This window comes from Lynx canadensis, chromosome A1, assembly GCF_007474595.2.
Source record: "Lynx canadensis isolate LIC74 chromosome A1, mLynCan4.pri.v2, whole genome shotgun sequence".
Classification (NCBI taxonomy): Eukaryota; Metazoa; Chordata; class Mammalia; order Carnivora; family Felidae; genus Lynx; species Lynx canadensis.
The window spans coordinates 102,712,908-102,731,633 of NC_044303.2; the positions used below are offsets into that span (position 1 = coordinate 102,712,908).

The following is an 18,726-nucleotide window of genomic DNA, read 5'->3' on the forward strand; positions in this document are numbered from 1 at the left end:
AAATTAGGAAGACTAGTTATGAACTTGCCAAGCCACGAAATGCTAGTGTAAGAGTACACTATTGTTTGCTTCTTCATTTTCAGGAGAATGGAAAGTTTTTAAGGGTTAAAAATTCTAATCTATGTAAGTGAAGCTACTAGAAATAATAAGGGAAACATCTCTGTATTGCGAAGAAAGGATGTGTAAAAAAAGAAATAGATTGGGGCGCCTGGGTGGCGCAGTCGGTTAAGCGTCCGACTTCAGCCAGGTCACGATCTCGCGGTCCGTGAGTTCCAACCCCGCGTCGGGCTCTGGGCTGATGGCTCGGAGCCTGGAGCCTGTTTCCGATTCTGTGTCTCCCTCTCTCTCTGCCCCTCCCCCGTTCATGCTCTGTCTCTCTCTGTCCCAAAAATAAATAAATGTTGAAAAAAAAAAAAAAAAGAAATAGATGAGGAATGGAGATGCATTTTGTTAAAGGAAAATAAAAGTATTCTGTCCTCAAGTGAGGGTGTTTATTTCAGGATGGGGAAATAGGAAAAACAGATGACAAAATCTGAATGTAACAAAGAAAGTTTGTGGGGCACAGGGCTTGGCTCAGTCATTAGAGCATGCATGGTACTCTTGATTTCCGGGGTTGTAGGTTCAAGCCCCACATTGGGTGCAGAGATTACTAAAAATAAAATATGCAAAAAAGAAAGTCTGTGAAATTTATGCATGATCAAGCTAAATAAGATTGAATACATTTGTTATAATGGTTTTTAAATAAGCTTTAATGTCAGCAGTATACTTAACACAGAACGAAACCTTAGTATTTTTTCATCTGCTAAGTTTTCTTAGGCTATTGGTCTGTTCTGTAAGACATCATACAACTATTTAACTTTCTGTATTTGCCCCAAAAGTCTCTATTTTATTTGCTTATTTTTTTAAGTAAGCTCTATGCTCAACGTGGGCTTGAACTCATAACCTTGAGATCAAGAGTCACAGGCTCTACTGACTGAGCCACCGAGACACCTCTGCCTATGACGTCTTAACTGCCACTATGGTTAAACAGATGTTTAACCACATTTTTTCAGCGACCCAAGACCTTACTTGACGACGTATTTTAACACCTTTGATATTTTTGACAAACTTCCCAAAATTAAATCCTAAATGGGGGTGCCTGGGTGGCTCAGTCTGTGAAGCGTCAGACTTGGGCTCAGGTCATAATCTCACAGTTTGTGGGTTCGAGCCCCGCGTCAGGCTCTGTGCTGACAGCTCAGAGCCTGGAGCCTGCTTCAGATTCTGTGTCTCCCTCTCTCTCTGCCCCTTCTCAGCTCGCTCTCTCTCTCTCTCTCCCTCCCCCTCAAAAACAAATAAACGTTAAAAAAAATTTTTGAAAAAAATCCTAAATGAAGTCTTTTTGGCTTAGAACTAACTGACATTTTGCAGAGGGTTCCTAGAACATCTGAAAAGATTTGTTTTCCCTTCTTAGAAAAAGGGAGCTGTTAAACTAAGTAAGTTTATCTGGGGCACCTGGATGGCTCAGTTGGTTAAGCATCTGACTTCCTCTCAGGTCATGATCTAACAGTTTGTGGGTTTGAATCCTGCATTGGGCTGTGTGCTGACAGCTGGGAGCCTGGAGCCTACTTCAGTTTCTATGTCTCCCTCTCTCTCTACCCCTCCACCACTCACACTCTGTCTCTCTCTCTCTCTCTCTCTCTCTCTCTCTCAAAAGTAAAGAAACATTTAAAAAAATTTTTAAAAATTGAGTCAAGGGGCACCTGGGTGGCTCAGTTGGTTAAGCGTCCGACTTCAACTCAGGTCATGATCTCGAAGTTCGTGAGTTTGAGCCCCGCGTCGGGCTCTGTGCTGACAGCTCAGAGCCTGGAGCCTGCTTGGGATTCTGTGCCTCCCTCTCTCTCTGCCCCTCTCCCGCTCACACTCTGTCTCTCTCTCTCAAAAAGAAATACACATTAACAAAACAAAACTAAGTAGGCTTATCTGATATGTTAAATTACACAGGAAGCACTGTCAGATAAAAAACAATACTTAAGACTTCTTTTTTCCCTTCCCCTTCCCCAATACCAAGACTTCTTTACGTTGTATTTGTACAGACTTATATGAGTAGTATTCCAGAAACTGCATAAAATTCCTAAAGTCCAATATGTCCTGCTATAATATTGTCATCATAATTCCAGGTATCATTTTAAAATCTGTGTCAAAGAAACAACCAAGTTTTCTTGTCAATTCCCTTATAATGAACTCTCATCAGATCTTTAACAATTGACTTTTTTTTTGAGTTTTTATTTTAAGTAGGCTCCACACCCAACAGGAGGCTTGAACTCATGACCCAGAAATCAAGAGTCCCATGCTCTAGCGACTGAGCCAGCCAGACGCCCCTACCAATGGACATTTTTTAAGTCGTTTCACTTTCAGACAGTTATTGTTTTATTCAAATGCTTCCGCAAAAGTGTTCCTGCAAAGGGTATGTCATCGTAAGGGCTTCACAGAAAGAACTCTAGCAAACACAACTTTCTGATAACTTTAAGATCATAAAAATGAACTGGTTAAGAATTTCCAGAACTAATGGAAAAAGCGGATTCAAGCAGAACAAAAATTAATAGCATGGGGCTGAATGAAAGGAGGAGGATGATTATAATTTTTACGACACCTTGGTTGAGATAGTGCTAATTCTTCAATGTTATTTTTCCAGATTTGAGGGAACTTTTTCCCTTAAGCTATTAATGGCTTAATAATTTGGTGAGGTACGCCTTTATAAACAAAGATGAAACATTTACTTTCCCCCATTCCTCCAGAATTTGGAAACTCTTGGGTATTCTTTCAATAGCAAAACAGTTATTTACTTAAGTTCAATGAGAATCCCTTCTGTTTGTAACAGGACACAATTGGAAACTGTGTTATATTGCCTAGACTTTGACTAGAATCTTGTATTCGAGAGACGTGTGCTTAGACTCAGGACCAGAGTGTTTTTAAAAAAACAGGTTGACTTTATGGAGCTAGAATAAAGCCCCTTGGAAAAACCGGCATAGTACCTTGCTTACAAGGTGACAGCAAAGCCGTCTTAAAAAGAGCTTTTTTGGTCAATCACTATTTTTTTTTTATTATTTATTTGAGACAGACAGAGGGGAGGGGAGGGGCAGAGAGGGAGAGAGAGAATCCCCAGCAGGCTCAGCACTGCTATCACAGAGCCCTTCTCGGGGCTCGAACTCATGAAACCATGAGATCAGGACCTGAGTGGAAACCAAGTGATACTTACCTGCCTGAGCCATCTAGGCATCCAGGTCAATCACCACCTTTGCTACACTTATGTAAATAATCAGACCAAGTTTAAAGCGAACAAATTACTTTTACTGTAATTATCTTTGGTATATAACATGGAGATAACTGTACAGAGAAAAGACGTTTGCACGTTTATCTGTACGTTAGATTTCAATTCTATTAATTGCCTTTGAGATTCCGTTATTTACCTATAACCGGACCAGGCCCTGAATGCTTGTAGTTTCTTAAATGATCTGGCTACAACTCCAGCTGACGCTTGCAATTTTCTCGCACCCTTCTGATCTGCGATCACTAAGAACAAAGACTGCCCTTCAGTATCTTTGGAAGGGATGGACCAGGTCCCCCTCACTGCCCAGCTGGCAGCCAAACTTCAGAGACTCGAACTTCAGATACACAATGCATCTCAGAGCTGAAGAAGTCTCCCCGACAGGTCCTGTACTCCATACCCCTGCCAGAGACCTCAAAATCAAATCGACTGAGCGGCCAACATCGAGGTACGCCGCTCCTTTCATAATCCAACCTCCAAACAACGGCTGGACTTACCACTATGCTCCTGCCTCAGTGTCTCCCAAACAAATCAGCCCCTCCTCTATTTTGTCAGACTCCCTAACCCTGACGGTCCATTTCCACATCTCTGGTTAACACCCCCAAACCCAGGGAACCTTACAGCCTGGTTCGGTACAAAGAAAGGGATACAAGGCAAGAGTAACCAGAATAAAGACACCTGTGTGGTCTACAAACCTTTACACTTTACTGGCTGCCGCGGCTGCACCAAGGGGCTCTCAGGATTCAAAATCAGCTCCCTTTGGGAGGTCTCAGTTTCCCTGATTAGGAATAAATATGAGGCTATGATTAGGAACCCATCCTTAACTCCTGAAAGTATTACAGAATCCGCTGCTAATGCAAAAGCTGTCCCCCAAACATCTTAGACCCTCCGGCCAAGGTTATTCTTGAGAACAGGGCAGCCCATGCTTATCCTTGAGCTAAACAAGGAGGTGCCCATGCTACAGCCCATAGTGTCTGTTGTACCTTAATGAACACTTCTCGCAGCAGAGTTCAAACTCAGTCACCTAAGATCAGTGAGCAGGCCACTTGCCTTCAAAAGGGAGTCTTTCGTCAGTGGAGTCTTTCTTTGACTTACTCGATTTTTATTGGTTTGGGTGGTGGGTGGGGACCATGGCTTCAAAGTGCACTCCAGGCATTGGGAACTATCCTGATGGCAATAATCACAGTGATCTCCCTGGCAAGCTGTCTTCGCTCAGAAGCTTTAAAGGCATGTTCGCAACCGCCAACCACCAAGCAGATGAGCTCCCTACGACTGCAATGCCAGAACAGGACCGAAGAAAATAACCAAGCAAAAACTGGTGAGCCTGAAGCCATGACCCGAGAAAACCACCCAAAGGATCGACAAGAACTGGGAGATGTCAGAGGGTTCTCCGGCAGTGGTGCCAACGCCTTAAAGTTTGATCATGTCTCTCACAGTTCAGCTAAGTCTAATCAAAGGGGGAAAGTGTTGGAAAAGAAACAACAGGTCCAGAATGGAGTCACTTGTGCTAAGCCCCCCATCAGCAAACCAAGACTCACCAGTAATCTAACCGTAGATTCAGCTTCTCCCAGGAATGTAGCCTTTAACCCATCATTTATGGGATTAGCTGGTTAGCGCTAGTGAGAAAACCAATAGACCCCTTCCATCCCCCTTAGGAAGGCACTCTGCTAATAAACTTCCTTCTCCCGCCCCCTGTCCACCTTTCAAAACCTTCCCTTTCCTACAGCTCTTTGGAGCTCCTTTCTTTTTGCTAGATGAAATACTGCCCAATTCAGGAATCCCCGAATAAAGCCAATTTGATCTTTCAATTTACTCAGCTGAATTCTGCTGTTCAATAATTATACATACACCTAAGAAATGCGAGTTACAGGGCACCAAGCTGATCTGTAGATTAGCCTCTAAATGATGACCTAAGTCATTCCCGAGGGAAAATTGACAGAATAATTCAGGTACTGACTAAAGAGCGAGATCTTTGAAGAGCTGACCCCTTTCCCTGTCTATAACCTGAAATGCACAGATTGAGAATACTCTTTATTGGCCAACAATCCTAACGAAAAAGGCTTACAGCCACTGTGATATTGCTAGGGATTGCCCAATATCTCCTTAGTCTGGCTTCCATGTTCTACAAGAACGCTACACAAGTAATTTACGAATAAACTGTTTATGTATTCAAGCAAAACCCTTGATGTTCAGATCACTGGCAAGTTCAGAGTGCTGGCAATCAAAACTATGTTGTGCCGCGGTAATTACTATGAAAAACTTTCAGGGCTTAATATTAAAGAATAGAATAACATGATCCTTCCACCTCTTCTACACCTCTAGCGTGTGTGCAACATGGCAATTATCTCCGCTCAAGAAGTGGAGTTGAAACTGCAATGAAACTCAATTATACCCATGACTTTTTAAACACACACTTCAAAAGGCAGGTTTCATCACATTCAAATCACTGAGCAAAATCTTGTCCCCCAACTTCCAAAAAATAGATTTTTATCCCTCTCCCACGAGGCAAACTTCATGTAATGAAACGATTTCTGGTTAGCTTCTCAACCCACTCTTTTGGGTCTATTAAAACAGAGGGATGACTGAGGCACGATGAAAGACAAAGAGAGATCCCACCTGGTATAGCCAGTTCATAGGGCTCTACCAGATGTCATTACCACCCAGCTTTAAAAAAATAAAAATAAACCGGATCACACACTTGTTACGCGCGCGCGCGCGCACACACACACACACACACACACACACACACACACGGCTACTTTCCTACTTTTAAAAATGCAAAGGAACTAGGAGCAGTAGATTTATGATTTAAGTGCTTGTGGCTAAAATAGCTTTCCAATTATCAAGGGCCTCTTAGGAGGAGCAAGAATGCATTATGTGTTAATGACCACAACCAGGGGTCCCTTCTTGACTCTTTTGTCAGAACCCGAGCAGATCTTCCCTGCAGCCTCACCATTAACATGTCTGTTTCCTGTCAGCCCACTCAGAGATAATGTCATTTATCTCAGGGAGGCACAAGCCCAGTCATTAGCTTCTATAAAAGACCTCAAACAAAGGCCGGATAATGTTTCACCCAGGGCTCTTACTAAACCCAGAACCAAGCTTAGTGTCTAAAAGTCAAGGACTCAAAAGTTATCATCGTGGAAAGAATATTTTCCCCATTATCAACAATCCTAGATACAGCTCTAAAGGAGAGCGAGGTCTAGTCCAGTAAACACCGGTGGAAAGTGCTATCACACACAATTAGATTAACCGATAAACGCTGACCAGAGTTAGCCTGGAAAGAGCCTTTACCCCTCTGGCCTCCAGGGGGAAAATTGACAGAATAATTCAGGTACTGACTAAAGAGCGAGATCTTTGAAGAGCTGACCCCTCATTGTGACTGCCTGCAGGAACTGAATAGCCATTATAAAGTGTTCAATGGCTGGGCTTCTGGAAATCTTTTAAATAAAAGTGGAACTGGTTAAAATAAATGTAGGAACATGTGTTTTCACAGCGTTCCTCGTATTACTGCAATTGCAAGTTTCTATGAAGTACCAGGTGAACTTTTTTAAATTAAAAAAACACGCACTCACACACAGACACAGTCAAAATTGGAGCAAATCTCGGCCATTCAATCCTTGTTTTTCAAGCTGAAAACGAAGAACAGATGGTCCTTTCCGTGTTGTTTGAATCTGGTTATTGAACACCTCTGTGGTTAGGGAGATTTCTGCTTAGCACTTTCGGCATACATTTCATTTACGAACTATAAAATGCTGCTTAGGAAAAAATAAGTCTTTATAACACTCTAATTAAAACCATCTCGGAGCCAAGCAATTTCACCTGAAGAGCATTCTTAACCTGGTGACATTTGGACAATGACTCCCCACCCCTCTCCCCCCCCTTTTTTGTTCAGACCATTTGCCAAGTTATTAAAAGTTGCTGAACATTATTTATCTCCTTTAGCACAATCTTGATCCGTCGTGCGTAGTTTTTTTCATCTCTCCGGCACACCCGGTACATTTCCAATACCACGTACGCTCAGGACTCGGTGATCTGCCTCGGCCACACAAACGCCCCCAAGTTCCTTGGGTTCTCCCAGAGTATTTGCTTGGGGAAAGGATGGCCTCTGCACCCACCTCAAAAAGCCCTGTCACCCTCAGAGGCAGCTTATAGAAAAGTAAGGGGCGGGATCCACACTGGGAGCCACCCTTAGTTACCAACGTTTTTAACCGCTAAACCCCTTCTGTGGCTTTCCAAACAGTTTGCTGTCCGACAACAATAGACTTTGTTCTTTAATTACGGCAAGTGACCTTTCTGCCCTTTTATTTCACAGTAGATAAACTGCACTCTCTAAGCAGAATTTGTAGGGGGCACTAGCTTTGGGGGCAGAGGGGGGGACGCATATTGTCCCCAAAACTCATTCATCAAAATACGTTCTTCAACTGCTCACGCTCACTTAGAAAATGTGCCAGAATTCCCTAGTGAAGTGTAAAAGGCTTCTACAAGAGAATAAAATAAAATGAATGATATCCCTTACAGACAGGTCCATTTGTCGACACCACCTTTTAGGCTGTTAAGGACCATCTTAATGAAAGCAATAGGATATCAGAGAAGTAATTCTCTTTTCTGAATATGTACTGAGTCGTCAGAACCCTGAGACACAACTGTAAGATCTCCTGTGCCTTTCATGTCTATTGAGGTATTGGGTATTTTTAAGAATTCTTCTGTGTAGTTTTGAATTTTCCAGCAATCAAACAAAACCATGTACCCTGTTTAGCCCCGGCCGAATGCCAGTGTCTGATAAGTCAAAACTGTAAGACGGCTAAGGAGGATACATGCAGAAGAGCCTTAATACAGGCTATTATGCTTCCAAAGAAGGGGGGGTGGGGGGGGGTAAGGTGGAGAAGCAGGTTTTAACAACCCAAAGCCAACCCGTCAAATGTACTTATTCAGACATGTCACTGGTGGCTTAACCACAAAATGGGCTCTAGAAATATAGCTCAAACATCTTAGAATTATGGCATGTTTTGATTTTGCTCACGTATTAAGGGAGTGGCGACTTTTACAACATACTTGTGGTTTCCACATAAAGGAGCAGAACACTCATTGATTTAATTAGGTTTCATAAGGTCCAATTTATCATGTTTTACATGACTTTGTGTAGTGTAGAAACAGAATAAACAGCCCAAAAATAGACATTTAAGCATGCTGTGAAAATTAACCGGTGACAGCAAGTCTTATGAATCTCCTGTGAAACCTTTCAACCAGGAAAAACAACCCCCCCCCCACACACACACACAGAAGAGAAACGCGCACACATACACCCCTCCTTTGGTGTTCCACACTTGGCCCCTCGTGAGCCACATCTGATTGCTGGAAATTAATCATTTTCACTCTTGAGGCACTTACTCCTCACGAACCCCGAAAATCAAGCCAGGCTGAGATGAAAACATTCTACAAAATGTCAAAAGAAACCTTTCTCAAAGATGCCTCGGTGCTGAAATACTTGGTCAGGTAAAGCATGTCCTACTAAATCTTTCACCTCCTAAACGGAGGATCCTCCTATCATTAGGAAGTTGTCCCTAAACTGAGGTCTCATTTTCCCATCCACGAGTTGGTGGGATCAGAGCGACTTCCCTGGGGGACATCTGTCCGAGAGAGTGCCATCTCTGGGTGCTGAGGAGGCAAGCATTCTTTGGGGGGGGGGGGGGGTAGGGAGGAAAACCTAAGGACCCGTGTCCCTGAGCCAACACCTCCCTGCTGGACAGAGAATGGCCAAGACTGCAGGATTCGAGCCCCTCGGAGCCATCCCTGAGGGGTCCCTGTGCCAACACCGGGGGCTCCAGTTGGCGGCGGGCGGTGGAGTGAATCTAAAGGCGCTGTGCTCTCTCCCCTCCTCCACCCCCAGCCCCATCACGACTTGTTTGCTCTTCATTTGTGTAATTCACATTATCGCATTTATACTGCTCCCGACTCCAGATGAGTTGCACGTATATGAATAATTTAATTCTTCCATTCTTCATCCAGTTTCCTCTGTGACTGGAAAGTGAAAAGAACACAAAAACTGGAGAACCGACACCGTGCTCTAATCTCAGTTGCCATGACAGCAGCCTTTGAGATACAGAAATGTTCCGACTGCCAGCTAAACAAAATTGTTGAATGTGAACATTTGGCTGGAAGATTAAAAGGCTAAGGGGAATGCAAAAGGGCAGTACCTCCCACATTCCAGGCAGCAGTGAATCCAATCAAATGGTTCTGACTCCTTAACCACAGCCATTGTGAGCACTGGATTAGGGCAATTCATCTAGATAGTTAGAGCAGATTATAACTGCAATTGGAAGACTATTGGCAACAAAAGTAAATGCCCTACTGTACTAAGTAATAAGATTTCAGAACGCCTTTTAGCAGAAATTACGTGCAACTACGCAGTGAAATGGAAGTATCGAAACCTGGGATTTTTAAAAATGCATTTCAAGTCATCACTGTAAAATGCTGTCTGCCCAAAGGCACTGGAATCAAAGAAGCGCTCGCAGGCTTTTGGGGATGCTGGCATTATCTACACTTTGATGGACCTTCAACAACTGCTCAAATCATAAAATCAGAACTTTCTTCCTGTGCTCCCATCGTTAAAGTCTTCAACACACAAAAACAAAAATTGAAAGGTTTGAGGACAGAGCAGCGAATAACTGTACACGGAAAGAATCACCCAAAGACATCTCACAGTTCGGATCAAGTTAGACATAGCAAATACACCAAAGTATTTAAGAAGCACATTTCCAAACAGCCACGCCATAAATCACAGGATATGAATTTTTGCTTCTGCAAAGCACTACCGGCAGGATTAAAGACCGATTTTACAGAAACGTTACTCACACCCCCAGCTCTCTCCCAACCTGCAGGGTGGACAGAGCACTTTCAGTCCAACGCACCACCGTCACCAGACCAGTAAGTCACAGGCCCCCAGCACCGAATGGCACAGCCCTGGGGGCAAGTTTTCCAAAGGCAGTGTCTAACCAGACTGGTCAAATGCGACCCCAAATTCTCGTCTCCTCTGGCCGTTATCACATTTCAGGAGCACCAATCCGCCAAGCCTTTTTTTTTTTCACTTGTCTTCACCAGCCTCCCCACTACTCCCTAGGCAAGCCAGAAATCCAAAGGAGAACACTCATATCTCCAGCTAAGAACTGGGCCAGGGCACCAGGGTACAGTCCTAAAAGCCACCAAAAACATTCCAGTCATTCTACACGGCGAAGCAACCGACAACACAGGGGCACCGAGCTGGGGTTTAACCCAGGACCAATGAGAGGAACCCATGCAAGGCTGATGCCCTTTGACAGAACTATGTTGGAGAAAGTAATGGAAAAAAAAAATAATAAAAATAAACAGGTTGAGGGGGGAGTGTAAGTGAGAATCCTCGACCTACCTCCCCAGGGAGGGACCGTGAACCCTGCCCCTAAGGACACACTACCAGAAATACTAGGGCGCGTATATTCACACGTAAGACAGCTCTCCTTGGGCGAGAAACCAGGACAGGAGTCAAGTGGGTACATGAGCAGGTTTTCTATTAAAAGCACACCACAACTGGCTGACTGGCCAGAAGCCCTTCTGCAGGGTAAAAGGCACTTTAGGAACACCCAGGACCTCCCACCCGGGGACCCGAACACTCAGCACCACAAGCAGCAGCAGCAGCAGCAGAAGCAAGAGCTAAAACCGTGCACCCAAGGAAGCTCCCCCATTCCAAATTTTCGTGGAAAGGATGCAGAGGACAGAAATCTCACAAAGAACCAGAAAGCACGAATAGGATGTGTTAAGGCACACAGAGGACACCCACCCCCCCCCCCAAACACACACACACACACCCCCACACAAATGCACACAAAGAGGAAAGTGGGAAGTCGAGGAAGGCGACTTTATCCTACCTTCTCGGTTTTCAGTTTCTTGATTCGCCTGTGGCTCTCCTCCTCCTCCTCTTCCTTCTTTAACAACATAGAGTTTCCCATGAGCCCTGAATCCGGGGCACTTTTGCTAACTTCCCCTGCAGCCGCGCCGCTGCCACTCCCAGCGCCCCCGCAGTGGAAGGGGCTCGCGCCACCTCCATTGCTCTTGGCCCCAAAGCCATAGAGGTGCCCCCCGGAAGGGGCCTGGCCGCCACTGCCATTCTGGTGGCCCTGAAGCAGGTCGTGCTTGTCCTTCCTGGATTTCCCCGCATCCTTATCCCGCTTGGCACCTCGGCTGCTCTGGCTTTTACCTGCCTTCTCCTCTTTGCTTTTCCCACAGGAGGCCGCCCCCGCGGTGGCCGCGGAGGTGCCGGTGCCGGTACTATTGCCGTTTGGGTTGCTGACGCCGCCGCTGCTCACACTTTGACCCAGCGCTGAATTCATGCCAGTTGCCTCTCCAGGGCGCCCTTGGACTTCCTGCCTCTTGCCAGTGCTGCTGATCTCGGGAATCCCATACAAGGCAGCAGAAGGCAGAGATTTATTAGCATCCTTAGAAGTTTTACTCCTTTTCACTTTTGATTTGCTGGTCTCTTTGTGTGAATTCCCCTGGGGAGCAGAAGGCTGAACAGAAGCAAATTTTAGGCCATCAGCTAAGGCTGCGGTAGCACCGGCCCCGCTGGAGGCCAGACCTCCGCAATCCTTCGAGTTGCTGCTGCTAGGCGTGTTGGTGGAATTATTCATCTCAAATTTCTGTCTGTCCTTCTCCAAATCAGCGTCCAAATCGATTATTAAATTTCCAACCCCGATTTCCCAATCATCACCACTGTCATAAGCATCAACCGTATTTGGATCCACACCTTTTCCTGCAGTAGAAATGTTCACTGACATCCTGAAGATGAGCTCTCTAGTATAAAAATCCGATGAACTTTCCTTTGGAGATGAGGGGACATCCGTTTAGCTCCGCTGGGCTTTCTCTTAAAAAAAAAAAAAAAAAAAAAAAAATCTTCTAATCTTCCTCTTCTTTTTCCTGCCCCAGGAATGTGTCCAGGGATTTTACACCCTTTAGTCCCGGTCCACCTTTTCCTGTGAAGGGGGGAAAAGTCGGATATTTCTTGTCTGGGTGTTACCAGAATAAAAAACGATTAATACTGGGGAGTCAGTAAGGGGTACAGGGAAAATTGGAGAGGAAGGTGGCTCCTATATTGTCTCCACAGTCCAGTACCAGGTTTAAAAGAAAATAACCAAGCCCAAAAAACTTACCCGTGATAGTAAGCATCTTACAGTAGCTTTAAAAAAAAAAATCCCTTTATCAACAGCACAAGGATAATCACTCTTTTTAAGGCATTAAAATATCTTAAAGATCTGAGTCAAGTCCAGAAAGGTTTTTAAAAAAAAAAAAAAAAAGAGTTTAGGATTTTTTTTTTCATACATGTGATATCTCAACCCCAGAAACACAGCCTAAACACTCAGACAAGAGGGAGGAACACAGCTTTAAACATCCCTAAACGCGTCCTAGATCTTGCAATTTCAAAGACCAGACCCTGGAAGTCCTCTTGAGGCTAGTTTCAGAATTATGTTTCTAAATTTTCCTTATTTCTAATTTTATGACTTCTTTTTACAAATTGTCCGGGCAATCAGTTTTTTGTTCCCAGTAAGGAACAGGAAAAACAACCAATAACTACCTCCCCCCCCCCCAGCAAACACATACCGTCTCTTCCCCAACAGTTTATACAATTTTATTTTTGAAATACACACACACGTCTTTAAGAGCATTTCTCTATAAAAAGACAGTGTTTAAAAAAAAAAAAAGGCTGAATACCTGCCTTTTGAGGGAAAAAAAATTACATGTAAACAATTCTACCGTATTCCTAGGTCACAGACTTGCTCAATCTGTTAAATATGGTGCCACTGACTGTACAGGGAAACTGATTAAGACATGCACTTTAAGTAGTCTGCGCCAAGGTGGCCTCAATGACCGCAAATGAGTGTGTGTTTGACAAAGATCAGTTAAAACGGTTTTTAAAGGGATCAGCCCCTTTTAACAGTTGATTGTCAAGAAAAATAAATAAATATACATACACACACACACACACAGACATTGCTTACCTTTAATCCTTTATCATTTTTTAATTAGGCCAGCAAATCAAAATGCCTTTCCCACTCCACTCGGCAAACAAGCCTGTGCCTCATTTTACTTAAACACCAAATGATCAAGAAGGAAGAAACCAAATAACACATCTCAGCCAGAATAATCACTCGATAACATTATTCCACCTCCCCACCCCCCTTTTGGCAAACGGATCAGGAGTCCTTTTCTCCTTAAAAAAATGTGTCACTGTACAGCTGGAAGATAATGTTTCACATTCACAACAGAAGCACCAAAGGTTTTTTTTCCTCTTAACAAGCATCGAGAATAGTTTTTTATAGATATATATAAAAAAAAGAGAGAGCTTAGAGAAAAAAGTTTTCCCAACTTCTCATTCCGCCTTCAGTTCCAGACTTCAGAGTCACCGTGATCAGTAAGTAATGATCCCATGTAGCAAACCTACAGGCGTCCGCTAGTAACAAGACAGAATGTGCTAACATCGGGATAAATTAGTGAAAGGGAAGAAAGAATAAGAAGAAACGACTGAAAATCTGGGCTGGATTCCGCCTGTTAGTCGGGAAGTGGCATTTTTCCGCCCGTCCTGACAGATTTGATTTCTTGAACTAACTTAAGAGGAAAGGAGGGGGAAGAAGAGGGGGAGGGGAGGAGGGGGCGAAGAGGGAGGAGGGGGGAGGGGCAGGAGGAGGAAGAAAGGGTAGGATGAGAACCCCAGCCGAAGGAGAAAAAGAAAGGTGTGGAGGGGGAGGGGAGCAGATGATTCAATGAGCTGATAAACCAGTTAGAACAGCATTCGCTCGGGGCGGGGGGCGGTGGGGTGAGGAAAATAACGGCGTTTAAAATTGGTTCAGTCTTCGAAACCCAAAGGATGTGATGTTTTCCTGTTTTATGTTGTTTTAAGAAAAAGGAACCCAGTTCCTAGTATAGTCTCCGGGGGGGGGGGGGGGAATCCGCCGTCGCTCAAGCCAATCACTCATGTGGTAATTCGATAATTAGAGTCAAAAAAAAAATTTTTTTTAGGCGACCTTTTTCCGGACAGTTTTTCCCATTGATAGTCGCTGCAAACGGTGCGTCTCCCTTTTATTTATTTTTCTCTCCTCCTCCTCTCTCACCCACCCCCCTCCTGTGTTTAGTCAGATGGCCCCGGAGCTTGGCTTAGTATTTTTAATTAGCTGGCGTTTGGAAGCTAAAAGCAGTAATGAATTGTTGATGGATTGGAAGTGGAGAGTCGCTTTGCTGGAAATGTCGGGGCTGGGAGAGGGGGATGGGCGAGTTAGCAACAACCAACCATCTAAAAGGAGCGATTTTGTTACAGTGCAAGCCTTTCACATCACGTGAGGATCAAGGGCTCAATTGGTTGTCGTGAGAACAAAAATGGTGACAAGCGTATCAAGAAAATACTGATCTGGTCTTTAAAAAAAAGCTGAAGGTCTCTCCCCTCCCCCTGCACACACTCCCCACCCCCCGCCGCCGCCTCCCCGCGCCCCCACCCCCCTGCAGTGGGCGCAGCTACAAGTTATGAATGTGAAACATTTCTCGCAGATCTAGGCTCTCGGAAGTTCGAAGGAGTGAAATGTAATGAGCACAAGAGCAAAGCAGATGTTTTAAAGAAACACCTTATAAACCTCTCCTCAACTTATCTCCAATTTGTCGGCTTTCCCGAGGGGCCAGGGATGGGGACGCCTAGCAGAGGAGGGAGGGCACCTCCAAGCTACTTGGGTTTTAGGGACCCCCTCACGTCTTAAACAAAGAAAAATATTTTGCTAGCTCGCGAGCCAGGTCATGTAATAAACACACCATTGTTACTCTATTTGTGGGTTTGTTTGGGTTGGGTGGGGCGCTTTTTTTTCCCCTTAATGGTGTTTTTGCTGCTTGCTTTTTTAAGGAGGTGGAAAATGGTAATTATAACCATTACATGTAATGGGTGACTATTCCCTTGTTTAATATTAAATTATTGGGAACTAGGATGTGGCAAGAGATAGAAATCGGCTTGTTCTGCCCTTGCCCCCATTTTCCTGGCTCGGTTTGGAAGAGGGTCTTGCCCAGCTAGGACAGGAGAGGGAGGGGGCGAGGTGAGCTAGGGAATGGACACTGCAGATCAGGATATGTAACTGTGTCACTTTTATTCTCCTTGGGTTACAGCCCAAAAGGTAATTTACTCTAAGTTACCCCGAGTGCCCAGTCAAGCTTAATTTGTGTGAAGAAGTTACAAATGCTTCACCCTCCACTGAATAAAATTCACCCTTCTTGGGTTGTTGTTCTCAATGCAAAAGCCAAACCCTGTAACTAGTTCCTCATTTCAATGCATAAAACTCGCACATTCCCCACGCAACCGTACTTACGGTCTGTATTGGATCGAGTTGACCTTTTCCTTCTAACTGCATTGAATGTGTTTGGTTGCAGCCGCTTTATTTTGGAAATTATAATCTCTTCAACAAATTTATTATTAAAGAAGATGGACCATCAAATGTCACAGACCGTCCTGTGTATTTTTTGTAAAAGCAAAAATTAACATAAAAAAAAAAGAAAACAAAAATCCCCCTGGTGCACACACACAACAAGCTTGTTCTGCAACACTGAAATCAGGACTGAAACACAACACACACACAGGGGGAGTGGAGCAAAAGGAGCTCTCAGCCTCTATACCTGAAAGGGACTTTTCTTTGTTCCCATTGCCCTTTCGCATCGGGCCAATCAGAGAGCAGCTTTTATGAAACTGGGCTCTCTCATTGGCTAGCTGCTTTCTCTTGGCTACTGTAGGGGGTTGAGATATACACACGTATAAAACACACACTGAGAGCGGGTGGGGGTGCGGTGGGGGGTGGTTGTGGAGACAAAGCGTTTTATTTTCCAACCAGATTGGGGATGGGGAACCTCCTGCAGTAAGAAGAAAAAAAAAATGGTGCGCCCGTTTCAATTACTACATCATTCACATAAAACACTTATTTATTAAAACAAATCTCAAACAGGCTGCGAGGAAAGGATGTCGGTAAATACAAGTTTGATTGTGTTATCTTGGGGGAAATAATGTATGTGATCGCTCGGTGGCAGAGGGAAGCCAAATGAGCCACTAGCGCGTAGCGAGGAGAAGAGGGAGGCTGGCTGTGTGGAAATGACTGCGAGCGTTTTGCTGGCTTCCCTTCCTTGTTGCAAGGACTCAGCAGCGCGAACTCCCAAGAATGATTTTCTGTATTGCAGCTTCTGGCTTTCAACCCTCCCCCACCACTTTGCCCTTCTTCCAATTTTTTTTTTTTTTTCCCCGTGTCTCTCTTTTTGCTCGCTGATTAAATAAGAAAAATCGATCTGGGGGTAAAGGCGGCGGTGGGGAAACAAGTAACCCTTTTGTTTCCAGTCTTCTGTTGTACAAGCACTTAAGTGTGAACGCTGGCAACCATTTAACCGCCACTACGTGAACACTTCTTCCCTGGAATTTGTAACAAATCTTTTCCACCTGGTTCTAGGCGGCTCCAAAAAAATTAAAAAATAAAATAAGGTCCCAGCCAACCATATTAACACCTCGGGCCAGCCTCGTTTTTTACCAAATCGATTTGTGGGAGATAAATATACTAGAAAGATTAACCCGTTAAACAGTCCCAGTATGCATTTTTAAACGGAAAGATTGTCAGAGTTCCCCTTCCCCCAGATCTTTAACCCTATCTTGGGGAAAGGAGTTGGGGGGGGGGGGGATGTGTCAAAGTCGTCTGACCGCTAGCCAGCTCAATCCACCAAGAATAGAGAAATATTTTACAATCTATTATAGGACGAATGCCAACAACCAAGTTAATGGGACTCTGAGGTCACAGGATAAGAGAGGTTATATAAAATAACAAGTGCAGTATTGTACTGTAACAGCTAATATACTTAAATTAATGTATATATATATATTAAGCCTTTAAAGCACTTTTATTTTTTAATTTTTCACTGTTATTTGCCATTACTTTTAGGAGCTACAAGGTGGAAACCTTAAAGTCAAAGATGTACTCTGAATTTCACTGAAAGCATCATGATCCCAAGCATTAAAGATCCAACACTACTGTAATTTCCACATGACAATTACAATTTGAGGATGTGTCTTCAGAGTCAAGTGGACATAGAAAGTGGATTACTGGTAGCAAAAGACAGCTTATGATGTAAACACTCAGTGATGACTTTGCGGGTCAATAAAAATATTTATGTCACCTGTTTTAAGTAATGTCTATTGACTCATGTTTGAGCTTCCAATATATTTAGTTCTTTTTAAAAATGGCAATGTGTTGTTTCACTACCCACGATGAACTCAACTTGACGCTGCAAATAGTAATAAACAGCACTTTGCTGAGGTATATAAACTAGAGGAATGCAATCTAGACTAGTCCTGAGATCTCCCTAAAGCGATCTGTATTCAAATCAACGCGATACATTAACAAATAAAATGGGGCAAATTAGCCACCTGATATCCACTCACCCTCCATTTTAGCTCTGATGTTTGTTTCTATTTTTGAATACACAGATTTACAATTTTTTTTAATGTTCAATTGATAGGAATAGCACCATATGGTGATTTTTTTTTTTTTTTTAACTTTTCTTCTTTTGGAAGAGTGGTTCCTCAAACGTCCAGATCATTCCTGGGCACTTCCAGTGTCCCTGGGGTATGTACTCCATTTCAGCCATTGGAAGACCATGGCTACCCCCCCCCCCCCAATGTTATATCAGCTTAGAAAAATCAACAGCTAGCTCTTACAACTGGGACTTCAAAAAGCACAGAAAATAAGACCTGAATTTGTGAAGCTGGAAAGGGTAGAAGCAGCCCTCTAACACCGCCTTGGTAAAAAGCAAATCCCTGAGTCAGGGGCATGGATTCAAGGATAACTAAAACCAAAGCTCAGGCTTCCTAATACTCAAATTAATCTGATCTAACCCTAACATTACCACCTAACCTTAAATCTTAAACTTTTTTTGTTCAGTAAACCCTACTGGTCAAAGGTAGGGGCTTATGCCAAACTCCTTCACGAATTTAACTCAAACCATTTTCCTGCCGTCCCAACATCTCCACACTCCATTTGCACCCCACCCCCCATCTCCTGCCCTCCCCATTCTTCTCGAAGATTTGAATAAGCCAGAGTTGTTATGCTGGCTTTGCGTGTGTTTGTTTTGTTTTGTTTGACAAAGGGGGCAATCAAGAGACATCAGAGGGCTATCAGCTAATTGATGAGTGAAACGAAGATAATTAACTAGCAGCTTTAGAAAGTCAGGGCTGCTCCCCTCACAAAAATCGGGACGCTCTCAGATTTTCGAGAAGAAAGTTTTAGCTCTGTCTCTTATCAAGATAACAGGACCACGCCAGTCTCCATATTAATATCCACATGCACATCCTTGGTGACGCTGGCAGACTATTGCATGACACGAGCACTTTGTCATTT

At 43.8% G+C, this 18,726-nt stretch overlaps 1 protein-coding gene and 1 long non-coding RNA gene across 8 annotated transcripts in view; one reads left to right on the forward strand and one right to left on the reverse strand.

Moving 5' to 3' along the window:
• The window catches only part of ZNF608 (zinc finger protein 608), a 119,596-nt gene extending 103,688 nt beyond the window's left edge, over positions 1-15,908 (reverse strand). For 3 of the 7 annotated variants that reach the window (XM_030317166.1, XM_030317162.1, XM_030317165.1), the window contains exons 1-2: positions 15,670-15,908; positions 11,206-12,306 (exon numbers count right to left, since the gene is read on the reverse strand). In XM_030317166.1, the coding sequence (XP_030173026.1) occupies positions 11,206-12,111 (906 nt within the window). In that variant the 5' untranslated portion in view covers positions 12,112-12,306; positions 15,670-15,908. Of the gene's footprint in view, positions 1-11,205; positions 12,586-13,329; positions 13,653-15,669 lie in introns of those variants that run through there. The other 4 variants (XM_030317167.1, XM_030317163.1, XM_030317168.1 and 1 more) reach the window with 4 other exon arrangements.
• On the forward strand, positions 13,652-17,500 carry LOC115515387. The gene is made up of 3 exons (XR_003969238.1): positions 13,652-13,742; positions 14,348-14,394; positions 17,272-17,500. It is a non-coding gene; the product is annotated as an uncharacterized LOC115515387 (long non-coding RNA).
• The last annotated feature ends 1,226 nt before the right edge of the window (positions 17,501-18,726 follow it).